The sequence below is a fragment of the Typopeltis vanoorti genome, chromosome 19 (genome assembly GCF_054136105.1).
Source record: "Typopeltis vanoorti isolate ZY-2024b chromosome 19, IOZ_Tvanoo_1.0, whole genome shotgun sequence".
In the NCBI taxonomy this organism is placed as follows: domain Eukaryota; kingdom Metazoa; phylum Arthropoda; class Arachnida; order Uropygi; family Thelyphonidae; genus Typopeltis; species Typopeltis vanoorti.
The window spans coordinates 65,476,887-65,494,222 of record NC_143567.1 but is presented as its reverse complement, the minus strand read 5'-3'; the positions used below and the strand labels follow the sequence as shown (position 1 = coordinate 65,494,222).

The 17,336-nt window shown below is 36.6% G+C and overlaps 1 protein-coding gene across 1 annotated transcript in view; it reads right to left on the bottom strand.

Annotated features, from left to right (window-relative positions):
- The window catches only part of LOC150096198 (proto-oncogene tyrosine-protein kinase ROS-like), a 481,253-nt gene that overhangs the window by 36,327 nt on the left and 427,590 nt on the right, over positions 1 to 17,336 (bottom strand). Inside the window, exon 38 of the mRNA XM_090409003.1 lies at positions 10,091 to 10,213. Within this exon, the coding sequence (XP_090265129.1) occupies positions 10,091 to 10,213 (123 nt within the window). The remainder of the gene's footprint in view (positions 1 to 10,090; positions 10,214 to 17,336) is intronic.

The window sequence follows — 17,336 nt, the reverse complement described above, 5'->3', positions numbered from 1 at the left end:
AATATGTAACAGTTCACAAGTGACAATGAGTAAGTGAAACAATTCAAATCAAAGGCAGATTAAGCTGGTGGTAAAATTTACAGGGTCCTCTAAAAATTTCTACATTTGGAAAAATTGACATTTCTCTTGCAGCCTGGTATACTTGTGTGGCAATATTGAATTTGCCTTTATCTTCTTTTAAAAATAGTAGAAACTGTTCCAATTTATCAAAATGCATAATATCTATATTGTTCTTACAGATCTCTTCATTTTTTCACATAGCTTGGTGGCTGCCAGATCTGACACTAGCTTGATCTGCCTCTGATTCAAATTATAGCAGACAAAAGATCTAAAGTCCAAATTTGGCACTCTCTAATGTTGTAAAAAACAGAAACATTACAATTGTGTAGGAACTGATCTTAGGATAACAGTCCCAAAACTTTTGACAAATTAATGCAGTCATACTTGTTAAGATTAGGAGAACGCTTCATAGCCATTGCTGATGCTGGACATAATCTTTCTGACCTGTAACCACATCTATATGGCACATCAGTTTTGGTTTACTTCCATCTAATTTTGTGGGAGGAGGTATCCAAATTGTGGTCTGCCAGTCCAGATGCCATAATAATGGTAGTGAATGTATTCTTATGTTCTCCAAGGCAGTTAATAGATCTTCTTGTATGTCAATAGTAGGCTAAGTCACAATCACAGGGAGCTTCATTTCAGGATGTGCTACAAGGTGAAGTTTGTCCTTAGGATTGCAGATCAGAGCTGCTAATTCGACATGTAGTGTGAAGATTATATTTTATTTGAAATGACAGCCAAAGTACTAATAAAATTTCACATCACATGTCAAATTAGAAGCTCTGATCCTCCTTCCTAAGGAAAAACTCCACCCTCTAGCATAACCTGAGTGTATGAAGTTCCTGTGACTGCACCTTAGACTACTATTATTCTTCTAACCTCAAAAAGTATGGCTGCATTAATTGTCAAAAATTTGGGAGACTGCTATCCTAAGATCAATTCCTACACAACTAATGCTTTTTTTTTTTTTTTTTTTTGTAAAATTAGAAGGTACCAAATTAGGACTTTAGATCTTTTGTCTGCTATAATTTGAATTGTTTCACTTAATCATTGACACTTGTAAACTATTACATGTTGTTTTGCTCTGAAGATGCCGATTTGAGATCAAGCCACATATAAGCTAGTTAATAAACACCTTTTTATAATTTAGTTCATTTGGTGTTTTAATACTGTTAAAATATGTTATGGTACTTCTCTAGTTATGCCAATTCCACTTTTCTGTTGCTACTTTTTATGTTGATGGTGCATATTTTTGGTTCTGTTAATTTTGAGCTTCTTGCAATAGCTGACTTTTGCCTATTCACCACGATTCTCCATAAGTGGGCAATACCTCAGCTGTCATGGAATTTCATCATGTTGTATCACGTTTTTGTTTTGGTTTAAGACAGTTCAGAATACATTTAATCAGTTAAGTCTCAAATTTCTTTCCTTATTCATTCAGTATCCTGGTAGATACATATAAGCAGGGTATACCACATGTAAGTGAAGACTTGACATTATTATTATTATTATGATAATTCAGGCCTCCATGGAGTCAAAACACTCATAGTGGGAGGCTCATCCTAGAAAACACAAAAGTCTATCATATCACTCCTTGAACTAATTGACCATTTGTGCTCTCACCACTCTAATCAGGCAATGCATTCCATGGTTTTCAACCACCCTTTATACAAAGAAACCACTCCTCAGCCTCTTGCTCACAGCTTCCTTTCATAACTTCCAGAGATGGCCCCTTGTCCTCACTCCTTCTCTCTGTTCCACCAAGTAAAAGAACTCCCCAGTGTCAACCTGTAACCACCTATCAACAGTTTAAAGTCTCAATCAACCTGCAGAATTTCATTTCATTCCCTCAGCCTGTCTTCATAAATAACACGCTACAGTCCCAATACCATCTTTGTTATCTGCCTCTACACCCTTTCCACAGTCAAGTTATCCCTTCAAATCCTGAGGACCAAATTTTTCAGAACAATAGTCCAAGTGTGGTCTGATCAGGGCTTTATACAATGGAATGAGAACTCTTATCTCTGCAGATCAGTGTCCTTCTCAGTATTTCAGCAATCCTCTGAGTTACCTTCATCACCTTTACAATATATATTCTCTAAATTTCAGGTTTCTATCGATCATCACCCCCAGATCCCTTCCCTACTCCAGCTTCCTCTAACAGAGTATGCAGGCAATGTATCCCAAACTTCAAGACTTTACATTTTGCTGCATTAAACTGACATCCCATTTAGTTGCCCATCTGTCAAGTTTATTCAAATCCTCTTGCAGGCCTACTGCATCTGCACTATTACTAATAACCCTTCCCAGCTTCACATCATCTGCAAACAACTGAATATCCCCCATGCAATCAACTGATAAAGTAATTGATATAAAGATTAAACAATACTGGTCTCAGTACTGAGCCCTGTGGGATCCCCCACTTGTAACCTTCTGCCTCCTTGATATTGCTTTCCCCCATACCTATCAGATAGCCAATCCTGAATCCAGTTGACTAACTTGACATCTAAACTGATGTGCTGCAGCTTAAATATCAACATATCATGTGATCCTCTGCCAAATGCCTTTGTAAAATCCAAAAAAAATGGCAGAATATGTCTTTCCCTCATCAACCACTCTTGTCACTTTATTATAAAAGACAGTCATATTACTAAAACAACAGCACCCTTTAACAAATCCATGTTGACTCTACAGATAACATTACCCTCATCTGCCCAATGCCATATATGGTTCGTCACTAATTTCTCCAGGATCTTAACAATTACTGATGAAATACAAACTTGTCTAAAATTTGACAATTCCGGCCTACTACCACCCTTATCAAAGGAGTGGAAGGAGGCACTCCTTCAATACCTTTCCCATGGCCAGACTTTCATTCAAAAGCCAGGTCAACAGAGCTGTCAGTTCTTTAGCACATTCTCTCAAAACCTGTGGTGAAATTCCATCCAGTCCCGCTGCAGACATCCAGAGTATACTCAATATTTGAAACAAACTCTCCTCTTCCACTTCTAAACCTCGAACCTGCCATATCCCTCTAGTATTAAAACCTACTTCTCCATGATGAAATACCCATTAAATTGTTCATTGAACATTTCCATTAGGTCCTCTGCATCAGTCACTCTATTCCCATTTTTATCCAACAATATCATTCTCCCATGATATTGAAAGTTTATTTTTCACTTGGTTAGACTATAATAAATTTAGTTTAATCCTTTATCCAAGTGTGAGCAAACAAAGTTTGTGCCTGAAAATATCTTCAGGACTGGGGTAAGGTAGTACAACACCGGGCAACCCGCAGCAAAGGTGGAGCAAGCTAACATCACTTCTATCTCAGTATCTCCCATAATGCAAAACACATATCCTTACGGATATGTACAACGTTATGCATTAAGGGAAGGGCCACTACCCAGACTAGTTTCGACCTTTATTGAGGTCTCTTCAGTGGGAGCCAGGCCCAGAGGTGGAGATACCAGGCAGAAGCAATGGCAGGTCATCTTTACCTATAGGAGTTGCCAAACGGTGTGCCAACTTTTTATTAAATTACTCTGGATTTAAAGAAAGATGTTGAAAGTTTATTTTTCACTTGGTTAGACTATAATAAATTTAGTTTAATCCTTTATCCAAGTGTGAACAAACAAAGTTTGCGCCTGAAAAGTAGTTTCCCGGTGTTGTACTACCTTACCCCAGTCCTGAAGATATTTTCAGGCGCAAACTTTGTTTGCTCACACTTGGATAAAGGATTAAACTAAATTTATTATACTCTCATGATAATTTCTCCTCCTAATGGTCATATAGCTAAAAAATTCCTTAGGATTTTCTTTGGATCTCGGGGCTAATCTCTTCTCATATTCCAGTTTTGCCTTCCTTACCATACTAGTCACTCTTCTGGCCTGAGTCTGATACATTCTTCATGCATCTGCTCTCTACTCCTCTCCTCTCTTTATATCTCTTCCATAACCTCTTTTTAACCTGCATTTCCTGTTTGATGTTGCTTGTTTACTATTTTACACAAAATTGTGTCATCCTCTTCTTCTTCACTCGTGGTACTGCATGTCTATTCATCTTCCAAGTCAAAACCACATGGTCACTCTCTCCAACTGGGGGCAGAGATGCCATCTCAGTTATAATCAGCTCTTTTGATGCTATGACCAAATCCAAAACTCTTGAACCTTGAGGTCCTTCTACTACATGTTGCTTAAGACATTCATCCCTCAAGAATTCTAGAAATTCCATTCGTTTATTACTACATGCAGTTTTCTCTTCCCAATTTATGTTACTGTAGTTATAATCTCCCATAACAATCATTCTTTGTGCACTTGCTAAGTTCAACTGCCTAAACATCTCCTGCTCCTCACCCTCTGTACTCCCCCTGGCTTGTAGTAACACCCAACTAAATATCTTGTCATGCCCATCCCTACCTCACACCATATACTTTCAAAACCATTATTGCCATTGCCCTCCAAATCTTCCATTATGAGAGGACATAAGTCATCATTTATCATAAGCAGTACTCGACCACCTTTTCTCTTCCTATCCTGTTGAAAAATGCTTTACCCTGCTACTTCTATTCCTTAGCATATCATCTTCCATCAACTATTTCTCAGCGATCCCAATAATTTTTGGACCGGCTGATGCTATCAGCACCACCAATTCATCTCCTTTATTCTGAATACTCATAGCATTAGTATAAAGAATAAAACTGTCACTGTTCTATACCTATCATTATCCCCTCCAGAGTCCACTGGATTCAGCATTACCAGATTTATTCCACCTTCTCCCAAGCACCTATTCCCACAAGAGGTCACCACTGCTACCATCCAGCCTGATAATTCTAGTTTCCCTGCATTGACACACCGACTCGTTCAGAGAACAACAATCTCTCCAGATGCCTACATCCTTCCTCATTCAAATACAAGTAGTCTATTGCATACAGTTCCTTTCTGTCCTAAAAATGTCCTCCAAGCCTCTCTTTTGACACATTCTGGCTATCATACCATTCATTATTAATGCTCTTCATCATATCTGGGGGAACACACACTATCTTCCTTCTCTGAGGCTTCTTCCATACAACCTCAAGCATAAACCTCAGATTTCTTGACACCCAATTCACACTGCCTCTCAAGTCATTCATGCCCACCATCACAGTCATTTCATCCATCCTTTTATCCTATTTAATTGCCATAAACACACGTTCTATTGTTTCTCCAGGCAAACATTCCTCAGGCATTCTATCTTGCACACCACAGATCATCGAGTCTCCATACATCACGCATCTTACCACTCTGTTTCTTCCTTGCTCACCTGCACCTCACGCTCTCACTTTCTTTCTTTGTTCTCCCTACTTACCTTCCGTCCTGGCATCTCTCTCTCTAACCCTGGTTCATCAGATCTTGGTCTCTGCATTCTTTAAAGGTTATGTGATCTTCTCTCAGTTATCTAGTTTTGACCTTTAAGCAGCCCCAATGGCAACAGTTCTGAGAGTTTCACAGCCTGTTCAGGGATGCTGCCAGTGACTATGCACTATCTCTTAATACACTGGATGATATCCTATCATCCCATAGCTGTATTCATGTGAAGATTTTGTAATATCCTGAGCACCTTCGGCTAATAACCCTCCATATCAACACCTATTTCTATCATAACATGGATCTCCACCAGGATGATACACTGTTTCAAATTATCACTCATTCATCTTTTTTTTTTCTCCCTACTTCTGTCATTCCCATACTATTTGCATTCATTAATTTTATCATTCAATAGTCATTCACCACAAAACTCTGGGATTTCTTTTGTCCTACCAAGCTAATTTCCTCTCATAATCTGATTTTGATTATTTGTTTATAGATGGTTTTTTTTACAAGATTATGAAAGTGGCTATAAAGATCTCAAAGAACAATCTTTTGCAACTGATAATATCAACTGCTGAAGACATGCTTCTCAACTTACAATAAGTGTTAACATGCACATGCAGTAAAATGAACACCTGGTACATATAAAATACTAAAATATTTAATAATTTATTTTAATATCGCTCCCTCCTCAAAACAAAGAAGTTGAAAATTTTTTTCACTTGGTTATACTATAAATTAAAGATGCCAAGAAATTATATTCTTGGTTTAATCCTTTATCCAAGCGTAAGTAAACAAAGTTTGAATATGAAGTAACTTCACGACTAGATTACCAAGTGAAAAAACTTTCAACATCTATCTCTGATCCAGAGTATTTTAGTAATAAGGTGTAACACCTTTGGACTTCTTGTATATGGTAATATGACTTCTGCATTACTTCAACCTTGGTATCACTTCTGGGTCTGGCTCCCACTGATGAGATCTCAATAAAGGTTGAAACTGATCTGGGTAGTTATCCTTCCCATAATGCATAGCATCATATCATACATGTGCATAAGGATATGTGCTTTGCATTATGGGATATTAAGGCAAGTGATGTGAAGTCATTAGCTTCTATATACAAGTAGCCCATTCGTGAAGTTGCTTCATATGCCATCTTTCTTTGCTTACACTTGGATAAAGGATTCAACCAGGAATATAATTTCTTGACATCTTTAATTTATACCAAAACAAACAAGCTCCTAATAGTCTACATTATTAAATAAAAGTATAATATAAAATGGAAAAAACATGGGTTTACTATAACATTTCTGCAGTCAAAACTAATTAAAATTTATAAGCATAATAACAATATTAGTGCAATATTTTTAAAAATTAGTGCAATTTTACAGTTACATGCTGAAATAGTTAGACGGTAACCACAGTAAGAATAGACAGTAGTTTAATAATTAACTTGTGTACATATAGAAATATTTCCCTATACATGTAGTATAACATCATCAGCTTAAAAGCACAAGAAAGTAAACATTTAAAAGTAACTGCACATAAATGCTCAGTATCATCTCTGAAAACGTCAGTTAACTTTTGGTACTGAGACTGCATGTTTTGAAACATATAACAGGTTTAATAAAATAAACAATATAATCCAAAAAAATTCATAAGTCATCAGACATATAATCAAGGATACCAAAATCTATATAAAAATACACAAAAAAAAATCAAATATTAAAATGTTATCAGAACTTTCCATTTAGTAAAAACAAACGAGTAACGGAAAAAAGCATTGTATTAATTACTCCAACACACTGGAATGATGCTAGTTGTTGCTGTCACATTCTGTGGCATGATGCAAGTCATATCCCAGGTTCATAGTTGTTAGATTTTATTGATGAAATCAGACCCTTGGTTTTTATTACACTGTGTGGGGATTCCAGAGCATTTCTAAGGCTTCTTGAAACTTTCTTGTAAAACAATTATGATAAATATGTGGCATTTCTGCTTCTTGTCAAACTTGGTGGCCCATAATAAATTTAGCTTAATCCTTTATCCAATCCAAGTGTGAGCAAACAAAGTTTGCGCCTAAAAATATCTTCAGGACTGAGGTAAGGTAGTACAACACTGGGCAACTCGTAGCAAAGGTGGACCAAGCTAACATCACTCCTATCTCAGTATCTCCCATAATGCAAAACACATCTCCTTGTGGATATGTATAATGTTATGCATTAAAGGAAGGGCCACTACCCAGACTGGTTTCGACCTTTATTGAGGTCTTGTCAGAGGATAACCTCTCCATTGCTTCTGCCTTGGTATCTTCACTTTTGGGCCTGGCTTCCACTGACGAGACCTCAATAAAGGTCGAAACCTTAATGCATAACATTATACATATCCGCAAGGAGATGTCTTTTGCATTATTGGAGATACTGAGATAGGAGTGATGTTAGCTTGGCCCACCTTTGCTACGAGTTGCCCGGTGTTGTACTACCTTACCTCAGTCCTGAAGATATTTTTAGGTGCAAACTTTGTTTGCTCACACTTGGATAAAGGATTATACTAAATTTATTATAGTCTAACCAAGTGAAAAATAAACTTTGGTGGCCCATGTTGGTTGTATAAAAGGGTAATCCTGATTTTTGCTCTCTTTGTTTTTCAACATCTTTTATGTGTTCGGATATGTGAATCTCCCCAGACCTTCCCATGTGACCTACATAGCAAATGCCACAAGAGCAGTAAGTTTCATAAACTCCTGCTTTTTTTTCAATGGAAAATGTAGAGATTTTGGTGGATGTAAGAACCTCAAGATTGGTAAGAAAGACACCTTAATGTTGCAACTCTGTAACATTCTTGATGTAAAGTAATGTAATTGCATTCTTAAAATCTTGTTTTTATATGTGAAGGAGTTGCAGGAGGCATATTAAGGATTTTGTTAATTGTCTTTGATTCATACCCATCGAGAGCAAGAGATTGTGAGTTCTTCACTCTGTTTTTTTGATGCACTCTTGTGATGTTTTAATCATGCCTATCTTTCATAATGAATGGTGTTGTGAAGCAACATGTAAAAATCTTCCAGTCACTGTTGGTTTTTTTTTACACTGTGTGCACTGAAAAGATCAATCTTTTTTCTTGTTTATTTACCAAAGAGAAGGATTCAAGGAAAGGTAATTTTTTTGTGATCTTTCATTTTCCAGTTCAAGAAGAGTGAATTTTATGTTGGAGTGCAGGCTGTTCAGATAATCTTTAAATGGAGTTAAATTGTCCATTCATTGTTCCTGATCAAACAATAAAAATGTCACCAATATAACCCAATTAAATTTTAGGTTTTTCTGTGATAATTTTCAATAGTGTTCTTTTCAAAATTTTTCATAAAGAGATTTTCTAGGTCTGGTGATTGGGAGGGTGGGGGCGTGTGGGTTCCCTCTATCACCAGAACACTAGAATGTGCCATGGGTTCTCCCTGAACAAAGAAGAAAAAAGATTGATCTTTTCGGCATACAGAAAACCTACTGCAAATGAAAAATTTTTTACATGCTGCTTCACACCACATCCATTACAAAAGATAGACATGATTAAAACATTACAGTATAAATCAGGATTAGCATTCCATACAACAAACACAGACCACCAAGTTGTTTGCAAGAAACAGAAATGCCATATGTCGATCATAACTGTTTTGCAAGAAAGTTTAAAGTAGCCTCAGAAATGCTCTGGATCACCACACAATGTAATAAAAACCAGGCTTAATCCTACACCAAGTTTGGTTTTCTTTCATCAAAAATCTAACAGTCACGGATATGACTGTGATTATGATTATCCTGGGATGTGACACATGCCATGCCACAAAATGTCACAGCAACAATTAGCATTGCTCCAACATGTATAGAGTGATTAATACAATTTTTCAGGTCACTTGTTTGTACGTACTAATTGTGAAGTTCTGATAACATCTACTATGTGTAGTTAGTTTTTTCTAGTATTTTTTATATAGGTTTTGGTACCCTTGATGATGTAAGTCTGACAATTTATGAAACTTGTTGGGTCATAATGGTTGACTGAAGAATTCCTCAAAACACAGAAATATTCATATTCACCTCTGAAAACCATCAAAGGCCATATCTAGGAAGTCCAGTTACTTTTCACAGCAAGTGTGTGGAATGGAATGCTACTGGATGTTGTGAATGAATCTTCAATGAGTGTGTTCAAGAAGAGATATAATAGGTATTTAAATATGAGTGACTGAAATAGTCCTTCCTTGATGAGGACTGCCTGGAGGAGCATACATAAGAATGATAATAATAAAAGTGCAAATGACAGATGCCAGGATGTGTGTGTGTGTGCTAAGGAATTAAACACTATTAAAAATTATATTATTAGAATATTAGTATTAAACAATCATTCTCTATATAATCTATATAATCTATATAATCTAACTTCCATTCTCAATGTGGCTATGTGCAGCTCCACTCCAATATTTCAAAAGTATGTTATTTTGAGCCAGGCTAATTACTCAATAAATATGTAAATAAAAGTTTTCATCTAAACTAAACTGTAATAATACTGCTTTAAACAAAGATTAGAAGGCTGTGCTTGCTTTCATAGGCAAAAAAGTATGTGCATCTTAGAAATATAATTAATGTGCAGAAGAAAATCAACATGCATTAAAAATGTAATTCTCCTGCAGCTACCTGATCCCTGTTGCTGTTGTTGTGATGGTTCATCTCCATGATAGCCTAGATTGTCATAACATGGCAAGGAAACTAGTTCGCCCATGCACTCTATGGGTGTGGCATACAAAGGTTGAAGATTTGCTATATTAGAAACAAGCTTTACAAGCATTCAAGTTTTAAAATAAAATAATAAAAAGATTATGTGAAAGAGATATTTAACTAAGTTACTTTTATAGATAGGCTAAAAGAATACTGAAAAGAGAAAAAAAGGATGTAACTTTCTTAAAGAAAAATGTAATAAAGAGTCTATGAGTAGTGAGATCAATTAGATAAACACGTATTTTGCTAACAGATATCTTCTAGTTGTAATCCACATATTTATGACTTCAAAATTTCTGCTACATTGATATAATTAATGTAATTAATGATGCTAATGGCAGAAAAGCCTTACTAAGCTATAAATTACCATTCTGTTCACAAACAGTTCATAAGAAAGGAATTTTATCCTATATATATATATATACTATCTTATATACATAATTTTCTACTATGAAGCTTTCTAAATGATGGATCATCAAGGAGTAACTTGACAAATACCATTTTGTTAATATACTGATGGTTCAAAACTAAGGAAGCAAGGTAAAGTAAAAAATACGCATATATATATATATATGTGTGTGTGTGTGTGTGTGTGTAGTTTGAGTTTTAAATAGGTACATATTCCAAATACCATTGATCCTTCTGTAAATGAGTGGTTTTCTGCTCACCACTTTATCAACAAAAAAGACTAAGGCTCAAACCTGTGATAAATTTTGTTAAAGGTTATTCCTGCCTTAGCAATCTATTAACTTTTTATAATAGAATGACATCTGAGCAGGACAAAGGAACTGGCTACACAGTGGTACTTCTGGATTTTGCTAAGGCCTTTGACAGGATACCCCATGGAACACTGTTATGCAAATTGGAGCAGATGGGAATGGATACTAAATTGGTGATATGGATAGGAGAATGGCTCGGAGAGAGATACCAGAAGGTGGTGTATGGATGAGGCAGGTGACTAGTGGTGTGCCTCAGGGCTCTGTGCTTGGGCCATTGTTGTTTAATTTGTATATAAATGATACAGGAAATGGCTTAAAGGGAGATATTCAGTTGTTTGCTGATGATGCAAAGTTGGGTAGTGCAATAACAAAATCAAGCTGATGTTGAAAGTTTGCAGGATGATTTAAATAAGCTGGTAGAATGGGCAAAAGGAAATGGATGCCAGTTCAATGTGGAAAAGTGTAAAGTTATGCATTTTGGAATTAAAAGATTACCAGCTGTGTACTACATTGATGGAACAGTACTCCAAGAGATTGATGAGGCTAGGGACTTAGGGGTGTTGGTAGATAAGGAGATGAAGTTCAGGGGACACATTGCTAAGGTGTCCAAGATTGCACATAGGATTACTTGGTTATTGAGGAACACACTAACATCCAGAGATAAAGAGGTTATAATTCCCCTTTATAAAGCGTTGATACTTCCACATTTGGATTACTGTGCTCAGGTCTGGTCACCTGGATTTCTTGGAGATGAGGAGGCTGTCGAGAGGGTTCAGAGAAGAGTGACTAAGTTGGTGAGTGATGTAAAAAATGCTCCCTACATTGATAGATTGAGAGCTTGTGGATTGCAGAGGTTGGTTGATAGGCGGAGAAGAGGGGATATGATAGAAACATTTAAATTACTGAAAGGTTTTTATATGATTGATGCAGGGGAAATGTTTCAGCTGTGTGATAGTGATGGAAAAACGAGACATCATCCCTGGATATTAAAGAGGAGTGTGGTTAACAAGGGTGTGAGAACAAGGTTTTTTGCCTGGAGGGTGGTGAATGAGTGGAATTCATAGCCTGACTTAGTTGTGAGTTCGTCATCTGTAAATGAATTCAAGAAGAGATATGACAGATATTGTTTTGCTAGTTTGGCTCTCCCGCGATGAGTCTACTGACTCCATGGAGATACCCGTAATAATAATAAGTCAGTGATAAGAAGAATTTTCAAGCTATCTCAGATAGAGGAAGTCTGTTCTCCAACCAGTACACTGTCCATGTGAGAGATACTGCATGCAAAGCAGGGAGGTAGAGGAGAATCAATATAAGATAAAGAAGACATTAGTTCAGTTAAAGAAGTCTCAGATTAGTTATACCGCTTTAGACTTCATTTTGATTATATAATCGAAATATCAGTAAATTAACTGATATAAAATTGCTGCAGGACCTCAAACTTACCTAGAAATGCTTCCATAAATCATTTACTGGCTAGTTTGTTAATAAAGTGATTTCAGCTGCAGTGAATGGGTTTGGATAATTAGGCTGGTAGACTAAATTTGGACTGGCTGCTTGGAAGATATCAAAAAGTTGTAAAAAGTTTTTCCCACTAGGTTACAAATTAAATTAAAACTTGCCAAGAAATTATATTCTTGTTTAATCGTTTATCCAAGGTAAGCAAACAAAGTCTGCATGTAAAGTATCTCCACAACTAGGATACTTATGTACAGAGGTTGATGACTCATCACTTGTTTTGGTATCCCATAATGCAAAGTACACTTCCTTTCAGGTATGCATAATAATAAGGTAATACACCTTTTTACTACTTGCATATGGGAAGTACAGTAAAACCTCGGTTGTTGAACGCCTCTGTTCTTGAACAATTCGGTTCCCGAACATATTTTCCAAACAAAAAACACCCCGGTTTCCGAACAGAATTTCGGTTCCCGAACAGGCAACCACATGCTGAGCTGTAAGGTGGGAAAGTGTCAGTTATGTGGCAGCCTTCATTCAGTGCTGACACCTGCTCGAATTTGCAGTGAGTTTTCTTGATTTTCTTTGTGTTTTGTTGTTGTTTTTTTCATAAATTATTATTAATTAAGCCACCATGGGGCTGCAGAAGAACAGTGATAGCAGCAAAGCAAAAAGAAAAGTTGTTAGAACCACGATAGAGATAAAAAAAGAAATCATATCCAAACATGAAAATGGCATTCGTGTCTCGGATCTTGCTATGCAGTTTGGTATGGCGAAATCAACAATCTGTACAATACTCAAAAATAAAGAGGCGATCAATTTTCGTCTATATTTTATCTATTTATTGTGTTTATTCTTTTTATGTAAGATTTTATGCATTTTCATTATGTTTGTATACGATCTTATGCATGAAGTACTGTTATAAAGGTTTAAATAAACAATCATCTGGGGTTCGGGAACAGATTAATCCATTTTACATTAATTTTTATGGGAAAATGGTTTCAGTTTTCGAACAATTCAGTTTCCGAACAGCCTTCGGGAACGAATTAAGTTCGACAACTGAGGTTCCACTGTATATGACTTCTGCATTAATTTAATCTTAGTATCTCTGGGTCCAGATCCCACTGATGGTATGCTTGCTTCCTAGGAAGTAGAGCAGTCTGCTGTATAGAAAGTTTTTGCCTATTACTGAGGAGTCACTTCTGAGTTTTAATTTCCTGTCCTGGAGAAATGAGTTTAGTAGAGATTATTTTCTATCACTCAGTAAAATTTAGTAATCCTGTAAATCACTCAGTTTTTAGTCTGGGTAATGGCTCTTCCTTTTAGACATGTATAGAATTATACATGTCAAAAAGGAAGTAGGCTTTGCATTATGGGATACTAAGGCAAATGATTTCGAGTCATCAGCCTCTATACACAAGTAACCTAGTGAAGAAGATACTTCATATTGCAAGCTTTGTTTTATTATGCTTGGATAAAGAATTAAAAAAAGAATATAATTTCTTGGCAAGTTTAATTTAATCAAAAAGTTGCATATATAGAATCAGCATGAAAGAGAAAGGTTAAAGGCAGGTTTCATAGGGCTCAATACTGGAGTTATTACTATTCAGTCGATGAGATTCAGATTGATCTTGTATATCACTCAGAATTTTTTGGAGAGATGGGAGGGAAAGTTAGTGAAACTGGTGTTTGATGTCAGAATGACATGAAAAATATCTAGAGGAAGATTAATGTAGTTAGAAGTGCCTTCCCTTAATTCCTGATTTATTATTATTATTATTATTATTATTATTACGGGTATCTCCATGGAGTCAGTAGACTCATCGCGGGAGACCCAAACTAGCAAAACAATATCTGTCATATCTCTTCTTGAATTCATTTACAGATGAAGAGCTCACAACAAAGTCAGGCAATGAATTCCACTCATTCACCACCCTCCAGGCAAAAAACCTTGTTCTGACACCTTTGTTAACCACACTCTTCTTTAATTTCCAGAGATGACCTCTTGTTCTTCCATCACTATCACACAGCTGAAACATTTCCCCTGCATCAATCCTATAAAAACCTTTTAGTAATTTGAATGTTTCTATCATATCCCCTCTTCTTCGCCTATCAGCCAATCTCTGCAATCCACAAGCTCTCAATCTATCAATGTAGGGAGCATTTTTTATATCACTCACCAACTTGGTCACTCTTCTCTGAACCCTCTCCACAGCCTCCTCATCTCCAAGGAATCCAGGTGACCAGACCTGAGCACAGTAATCCAAATGTGGAAGTATCAATGCTTTATAAAGGGGAATAATAACCTCTTTATCTCTGGATGTCAGTGTGTTCCTCAACAACCAAGTAATCCTATGTGCAATCTTGGACACCTTAGCAATGTGTCCTCTGAACTTCATCTCCTTATCTACCAATACCCCTAAGTCCCTAGCCTCATCAATCTCTTGGAGTACCTTTCCATCTATGTAGTACACAGCTGGTAATCTTTTAATCCCAAAATGCAAGACTTTACACTTTTCCACATTGAACTGACATCCATTTTCTTTTGCCCATTTTACCAGCTTATTTAAATCCTCCTGCAAACTTTCAACATCAGCTTGATTTTTTATTGCACTACACAACTTTGCATCATCAGCAAACAACTGAATATCTCCCTTTAAGCCGTTTCCTATATCATTTATATACAAATTAAACAACATTGGCCCAAGCACAGAGCCCTGAGGCACACCACTGGTCACCTGCCTCATTCTGGACTCGGCTCCTCCATACACCACCTTATGGTATCTCTCCCTGAGCCATTCTCCTATCCATATCACCAATTTAATATCCATTCCCATCTGCTCCAATTTGCGTAACAGTGTTCTATGGGGTATCCTGTCAAAAGCCTTAGCAAAATCCAGAAGTACCACTGTGTAGCCAGTTCCTTTGTCCAACTCTGATGTTATTCTATTTTGGATAGTTAATAGATTGCTAAGGCAGGATCTACCTTTAACAAAACCATGTTGGCCTCTATAGAGTATCATATCCTGATCCACCCATTCTTGAATTTTGTCTTTAACCAACTTTTCCAATACTTTTACCACTACTCCTGAGATGGTGATTGGTCTGTAATTCAATACTGCAGTTTTAGAGCCACCCTTATGCAAAGGAACCACTTTGCCTAACTTCCACTCCCTAGGGACCATACCAGAGTTCAAACTTAAATTAAATATCCAGGTAAGAGGGGTTGACAATTCATTTGCACATTCACGCAACACCCGAGCTGATATTCCATCTAAGCCTACCGCAGTGTTTGCATTTAAGTTTCGCAATATATTTAATACCTCTGATTCTTTAGCTTCAATTCTCACATTAGGTATTGCTATAGGTATAGAGATATCCTCACTTGGGTGATAGACTTTTGAGAAGTGATCACTCAGTAACTCGACTATTACATCTGATTTTGTCACCTCAATACCATCAGCGCCCACTAAGGTTATCCTTCCGAAGTCATTCTTCCTCTTACTTGCCACATAGCGGAAGAACTCTTTGGGATTACCCTTGATCTCTTTGGCTAAGGTCTTCTCATAATCTGATTTAGCTTTTCTTACTATGCTGGTAACCTTCCTAGCTTGAGCCTTGTACTGCTCATGGGTGTCCTGATCGCCCTTCTCCTTGTAAATTCTCCATAACATTTTCTTTTTTTGTAGTTCAAGCTTGATACTACTGCTCATCCATCTAATGCCTGCCTTGTTTGACCTCCTGACCATGGGGACACAATCTGATATTGCTTTCCTCAGATACCCACTGATTTTATCCCAAGCACTGCTAACATCTTTCCCTTGCAATATGTTCTGCCATGGGATGGCTGCAAGCTCACTCCGAAGCTTGTTATAATTGCCTAACCTGTAGTTTCGTACATACCCCTTCTTAATAGAAAAATCCACAGATTTTGCAACCTCCCAAGTCAATACCACATGATCGCTTTCACCAACTGGAGGTAACGAGGTCACCTTACTTATGCACATAACCTCTGAACCAATAACCAGGTCCAACACTCTCACACCACGTGTCCCTTCAGTTACGTGCTGTTTCAAGTAATTATCTCGTAGCAGATGTATGAACTCCATTTCCTTTTTGCTACGTGATATTTCCTCCTTCCAATTGATATCACCATAATTAAAATCCCCCATAATAATCACTAAGCCTTCACTCATTGCACTAAGTTGCTGATGCATGAATTCAATATCTCCCCCTGTACTCCCTGGCCTATAGCAGCATCCAACTGTATATTTGGTTGCGTTGGTCACTAAATTATTTATTATTCATAGACCCACACTTCACTGTGCAGATATATTCTAAAAACTTTGATGGAATGGGTTGATTAATCCTTATAAGCTCTGACAATATTGGAGATTCCTGACAGATAGAAGACTAATATGGAGGAAATCTGACAATAATGTAAACTTTTTGTGCATCTCTCACAGTATTCTGTATACTACCTGAAGAGTACATATCAGAAATTTTATGATGATAATAATTTTTATATATTAGAGTGAAATATGAGGATGTGACTTACAGCTGAGAATAAGATATGCACAGCTTTTCAAATACTACCCTACCGCTGAATTCACATAACTAATACTTACTCTGTTCCCAGTGTAAGGCCACATTCCAACTAATTTTTTTATATCGTCTTTTTTTTCGTTTTTGACATTAGGGAATTTTCTGGACATAACTAAACTAATAAGTGATAATGTATAGAAATTTGAGAGAGACTTTTTACCACACATGGTTAGTCATTCTTTAATGGTTAAATATTCCATAAGAAACTGATCTGATATAATCTTGCTAGAGATTATAACATTTGATTTTAGAAGGGTGAGCTGCAAGTTGTAATAGTGGTAACCTTTTATATATATATATGGTCTTTTTGTAGCATATAGTGATCCAATATAGGATCATTAGTGCTCCCAATATAAGGTCTAAACATAATAGAATTTCAGAGAACA